The 6449-nt window shown below is 45.1% G+C and overlaps 1 protein-coding gene across 3 annotated transcripts in view; it reads right to left on the bottom strand.

Moving 5' to 3' along the window:
• CRTC3 (CREB regulated transcription coactivator 3) overlaps positions 1-4551 on the bottom strand; it is a 713757-nt gene extending 709206 nt beyond the window's left edge. For all 3 annotated transcript variants that reach the window (XM_069222591.1, XM_069222590.1, XM_069222589.1), the window contains exon 1: positions 3893-4551. In XM_069222591.1, coding sequence (XP_069078692.1) covers positions 3893-4024 — 132 coding nt within the window. In that variant the 5' untranslated portion in view covers positions 4025-4551. The remainder of the gene's footprint in view (positions 1-3892) is intronic.
• Positions 4552-6449: the final 1898 nt, after the last annotated feature.

Below are 6449 nucleotides of genomic sequence, written 5' to 3' on the forward strand. Positions count from 1 at the left end.
CTCCAAGCTCCTCTATATCCTCAATGTGCCTCACAATAGACACTGCATGCACTGCCTAGTAAGCTCTACCTGAAAATACATAGTACAAATTCTGCTCCCCTGTGTGGCAGATAATCGATATCTTGTTATAACTGAACAGAAAATAAGCACATGCTTCAAATCATTAAGCATACATAAAGGACGACATTGTATTCCTGGATGCCATTGGCTATCTGTGATAAACAAAGAATGTTCCCTCAGGAATAACTTATGGAGTACTGAGCCAACACAACTTGCAATCTAAGCACAGCAACACATCCAGCGACAAAACGATCCTTAAAATACTTAAATAATTCAAACAGGTAAAATAATGGCAAGAAATGCCAGGGAAGGAACTGATAGTTATCAGTTTATTGACACATTCTCAAAAGCGCATTCACAACGGACAGGTGGTGTAAGTGGCGTGACTGTTGCAATGGTGAGTGTAAAGACTGATAGGTGTGAAAAAATGCAACAAAGTGTCAAAAATTATTAAAACAGCCTTTTCATTTGTATATTCAGAGAGCACTTGAAATCTCATTGTATTCCACAGGGGTCGGCATAGAATCCTATGCTTGTGTAAGTCCCTTGCCCATCTGGGGAGTGTAATGTTTCTTTCAAGTCTAAAATTGCTTATTTACTGGATTTCCTTTAAAAAAACTTCCAATAGCTCAATTCTACACCATAGAAAGAATGATTGCGCGCACATGCGGAAACTGCTACTCATAATTTAAGCACCATGAGAGAGGAGCCTTTGGAAATGTCCAATACAGTCCTTAACAGCCCTGATCTGTTTAATCCCCAGACCAACACATCAGTTAAGAAGGCCACATGCTCTCTAGATTGCTGTTCCACACTCTGGATAATGTTGGAGCGTCCTGTAACAAAACACTCACCAACTACTAGAAAGTCTGCTGTTCCAGTCATTGCCTCTCCTATGCTTGATGGAATTCTGTTCTACATAAGGCAACATACCTCGCGCGTTACTGGACATCAGTTAAATTCTCTTACTGCAGCAAAGTGTACCAACCAGTCCCGTACTCCCACCAAACCAAGATGTCTGCAACTTTGGGGGTTCTATATCCTTAACAGAACATCACAAAAGACAAAGACCCCTGTGGTTCAGCATTAAAACTTCTGGAAAACGTTGAAGTTCATTACAACTCATCCTGCTCTCTGACACTATATTCTAGGACTCAGACACATGGCTTAAGATGTATTAGAATTTACTCCTGCATGGAGCGTCAGATTTCTGACCCTCACGAGGGAGTGCTGCTTGCCTCTACCAAAATATAATTATTGGGCCCTGTTACATATCCCACATAGGTCATAATCCGACTCTGTAAACGTCCAATCATTCACTTCTTGTCATGAAGAGTGCTGCCCATCTGCTAATACATATGGGCACTTGGTCATTGGTATGAAGGGCTATATAACTGGAAACACAATACAGGGTAATACCACTCTATGGGGCGGTGTGCAATACTTATGCAATATCAACCTTCACAGGTCTGCCTTCAAGAACACTACACCCTGCTACAGCTCATTCAGCTAGGACCCTAAACCCAATCAATGACACTGCAAAGGAACTGAGCCAAAGTACCATCACCGCTGGCCAGAACCCAAGGCCCAGTTAGAGACATCCACGACCAGCTAAAAAACTCACTGCATTGTTGCTTTTCCATTACCACATTGAAGATACAGTGCCCTGTAATTTCTTTATCCTGTCTCGGAAATAGCACCTTATAGTCCCTCATCAAATAACAGAGAATAGAAGCCAGCTCCATCCTCTTCATTGTGCAAGACACTAAAGTCTGTTTAATAATGAGAAGTTTTGTATCATAATAAAGGCCCTTTTGCTTGGAATTTAGGACCCATTAACAGGTCATTCTGCATAACACTAAGCTCTTCCCCTTCATTTCGAACTCGAAACCTCTTACAGAATCACTGGCTTGGTTGTGCAACAGGGAGCATGGTACTGTTACACCCCACAAATGAAGGCCTTGCTGCACCTCATCTTCCTTGACCTTTGGACGTTCTAGCAACCTCTCCTACAGGGACACTGAACTGTTTTGCTGCACTCAATTCTATCTAATTAGGCTTGGCTGCAACACCTTAATGTCAAGCACAAGAGATTGTGGTGCCCAATCTTCTCTAGAAAGAAAATATTGGACCTCTTCTTGTCAAAGCTTTATGCCCGTTTTCACACCATATGGAAAGGCCCATACACCTTGTTGTATCACGATCTGCTTGGGTAGCAACTCAGTTAAACTATGTCCTATCAATACCCTATGACCTTTTGCAGGTGTTCCTGCCGGGATCCTCAGATCTGTTAAACCCCCTCCAACAAGATTCTGCTCGAGTACTGCTGCATTCACACTTCTCGAGCTCAAAACACTACTATGATCTCCTCACAGGACTATTGAGACCTTCTCCAGCAGCTCCGTCCTGCGTTGTTACCAACTTCTACCGAGAACAGACGTTTGCAAGAAACCTGTTGTAACTTTTCCAAGCAGCGCAGTGGGTCATGCAGTCCATCCTACTGACAATACTCAGTATCCACAGCACTCCACCCTTTCACTACAGCCACCTCTGTGGCGGTCAGTCCTTTCATGATACAGAGACCTGTAGACTGCCTCCACAGAATCACTGTGACAACCTGTTACGCAAGCCTATGAACACACATATGTAGGATCCTATGGCACACTCATGTGCATAGACTGAGCCCACTAAGGAACCAAGACTATGCATTGTTTCCATCCTCTCCCCATTTGAAAGAAAGCTCCACTACCATTTACCACAATAATTGTCCCCGTCATGTGATAAATGTTCGCAGAGCTACTATGCCCTACTGACACCATCTCTAGCAGGAACAGTACACGTTGTATAGGTTCTCAATTGCTCATGCTGTCCTGCTTGAAACCTAGACTGTAGCTTTTACATCCTCTCCTGTACAAACACACTCTTTGCTTCAGGAATCGCCCCCTGCAAGGTCTTAAGTTCCTCTTGGGACACACCATCCTGGAGGGACCTCGAGGACCCACACTGTGAAATTCGTAGTTCAGGTCATGCACTCTCTACAGAACAGACCTCGTGTACTTGTCATCCTTCAAGTATAGAAACCGCGACACTGTCTCCGAAAAAAACGTTGCTTTTTGTAACGTGCCCTACTGCATGGTCTAGGCAGCTGCAACACCTACTTATGCGAGCACCCTGTGACATCCCTCCTCCTACCAGCACGATCTTAGGCCTTCTGACACCTGCTGCCGCAGGGCCATTCCTGATTCCTGTCACACTCCTTTCTTTGGGTACTTCACATTCTTCTCCAGACCCCTTCGCCCTATAATTTATCTTGTGGTAGACCACCCTGTCACAGTCCTTCGGCAACCTCATCACATCTGAACGGACCCTGACCTGACCCACCCCAATCCATCCCATCCATGGTAAGCCTCGCCGTTTCCTCAACCGCAAACACTTTTTACATCCCCACTGCATTAAGGCAACACGATTTGAGTGTCGTTACTACATTACCTCACTGCAGGGGTCCTTCAACTTGCCCTCTTTCCTCTGCTGCATTAGCAAAGAACTCTGCCAGTATAATCACCGCCAGCAGTGCAGAACACCCAACATGACCAGGGTCATCGGTCGTTTAAACAATATCACAAGATGAACTTTACATCAACATGCATTGAACTTAAATAACGTTTTGGAAGACATAAACTCGTCAGAAGTTTCAGGGTCGCAATAAGGACAAAATGAAGATCAGATCCTCCAAATACAGGGTTATTTCAGAAGAATGCAGTTTGACACTATAACTCCCCACCCACTTGCATGCCCGTAACAGTCTAAAGGGGCTGGAGTCCCCAATTCTCACCCGGGACATGGTAAGGTCCGTCATCAACTCATCAAAAGCCCGCGTCTCCTCGGCCTGCTTCTGGTTGTGTAGAGCGATCTTCTCGCTGAACTTGCGGGGGTTCGAACTACTCGAGCCCGGGGATGTTGCCATGGTGTAGGCCGCGGGAGGCGTGGAGTGCTCTGGCTCCGACTGCTAGATCCGGAGACGGGCCAGGCCCGTTCAGCCCAACATGAGTGCCAGGTCAGGCGGGGCAAAGGGCCCCCGAGAGTCAGGGTAGCGGCCCAAGACCGCCACGGTCGCCAGCGGTTCCCCGAGTGAAAAAGGGGGCCATCAGGAAAGTAGGCGCCGTCCCGACAGAGTCCCAGATGAGACAGTAACCAGCCCAGTCGTAGTGTTAGATCAGATACTGCTTTCGAGCTACCATTCCTCGTATGGGTCCACTCCAGAACAGCCCGTCAGGATGAAAGCGGCGGAAGAGAGCGGCTTACACTCGCCCCCGGGGCCCAAGTACAAACAGCAGTGCTGCAATAACAAACAGCAGAAAAGCACGACAGTCCCGGGGCAAGCCCCTGCCTACATCCCCGCCCACTGACTTCTCTAACCCGCCCAGCCTGCCCATGACAGTGGTTAGCCCGGCCCCCAGTCTGTCCCGGACACAGCTACCCTGCCCTAGCCCACCTCTGACATTTCTAATCCAACTCCAACGCGCCTAATGACATTCTTTACACCCCCTCAACACCCAGCACCTGTCTGACCTGCCCGCGTCTGACGCACCCACCCGCCCCAGTCAGGCTCCCTGCCACACCCCTGGGCCAACCCGTAACCCTGCCCTTTCCCCTACCTGCCTCAGGCTCCACCACCTCCTTCCCGCCCACGCTCTTCTTGTGCCAGCACTAAAACGGCCGTCAGCCAGCCCGAGACCACCAGTCCCTGCTGTCAGAAGAGGCAACAAGTGCCCCTCAACAGGTAGTCTCATGCTTCCAGCAATAGAAGCACGAAGTCACACAGCAACAATGTATTTATTCTTCACTTTCTTTTTAAAAATATTTACTTGCCTTTTTGTAGAGCGCAAACTATACCCACAACAAAGGACTGCAAAGTGCTGTTTTACAAATTACTTTGATCACTAAACAAAGCGTTTGTGTAGAAAGGGATTATGTGGCGGTAGAAAAAAATAAAAGCACCTGCGTTGGTTTGGAAAGAGCACGGTGCGAGACTCATCTAATTTGCATACAACGTGGCATCAGTGTACTTTCTTCCTATTTGATAAGATTGAAACACTTTATAAGAAGTAAATTCGCTGATTAGCAGCGAAATGTATTATAGCGTATGTAAATAGAACGCGCAGTTAACGGATTGATTATAAGGGGTTTCATCCTTGGAGCTAAGCTCTGATTATGTCTGTCAGTAGCTATGATCCTTTGATTTTACTAATATTATACTACAATATGCTTAAATAATAGCCTTGAGCGCAGCATACATCACTGGGCAAAAAACACTCAGCACACTTCAGAAATAAGCGATCTTCTCTCTGAGTGATGGCATTTGGCCCTTGGTCCAGGAGCACACCTGATGAGCAGAGCGCCTTATATCTCAGTGTTCTTGTGTAGTTGTTATACAGGAGCCTCCACTGGTCGTATGGACCTATGGTTGTCGACTGAAAGCATATGAAACGAGCTAGCATCTACAAAACTTTTTAGTAATAGTGAAACCAATGTATCTTCACATAAGCGACATAGAGGTTGATGTTCAAACCATGAAGGGTTCTTAGCAGGTTAAGTAAAAGGTTGCAAATCAATCAATTAGCAAATCAATTTATCCCAATATCATGAATAGCCATGTAATCATGCAATCTAAATTTTTATATTATAAAGAAAAAGATGCTAAATATAATGATGTAAAAAACACAAAATATAAATTAGATTTGTTCCACAAAGGATTTTTCCTATTCTAAATAAACCACTGAACCAATGATCCTGAATGCGGCTATTAGGTAGGTTCTCCACGGCACTTTCCCGGGACTACAATTTGAGGCTTGAGAAGTAATTTGATTACTTTCTAAGTGGCCCATTTACACCTTTTAATGGGTCGGTAGACTAAAGATCGTCAATGTGAGACTTTTACTCTTAATATATTTGTTCTTCATTGAGTTCTCACCTATTATGTGAATCATAGATTACTCAGTACACACACATAAGTAGCATCTTCTACACTCTAGGTAGATTAGGATACCAACACACAGCCCTGATGAATTGCCATTGACTCTTTCTTTCTTTGAGCTCAGTCAGCATGGTACAGGAAGCTGTTTCCCGTCTCCATGCAAGGCACATCTAAATCCCAATTCTAATTATATTAGCTAATCTAACAGTTCCCAATAATAAACAGATTGCTATTATAACTAATGAGTGATTCTTGATACAGCACCTACAGAGGGGAGAGAAAACGTGAAGCTTGCAATGCATTTATCTATGAAATAATTGAGAAGGGCTGAGGCTTAAGCACAAGTCAGGTAAATGTTCTGATGGAAAAAAGATGGTGATTAGAGAGATGCACTTAGCATGAGTGAACACTACGA

The sequence above is a fragment of the Pleurodeles waltl genome, chromosome 3_1, assembly GCF_031143425.1.
Source record: "Pleurodeles waltl isolate 20211129_DDA chromosome 3_1, aPleWal1.hap1.20221129, whole genome shotgun sequence".
Classification (NCBI taxonomy): Eukaryota; Metazoa; Chordata; class Amphibia; order Caudata; family Salamandridae; genus Pleurodeles; species Pleurodeles waltl.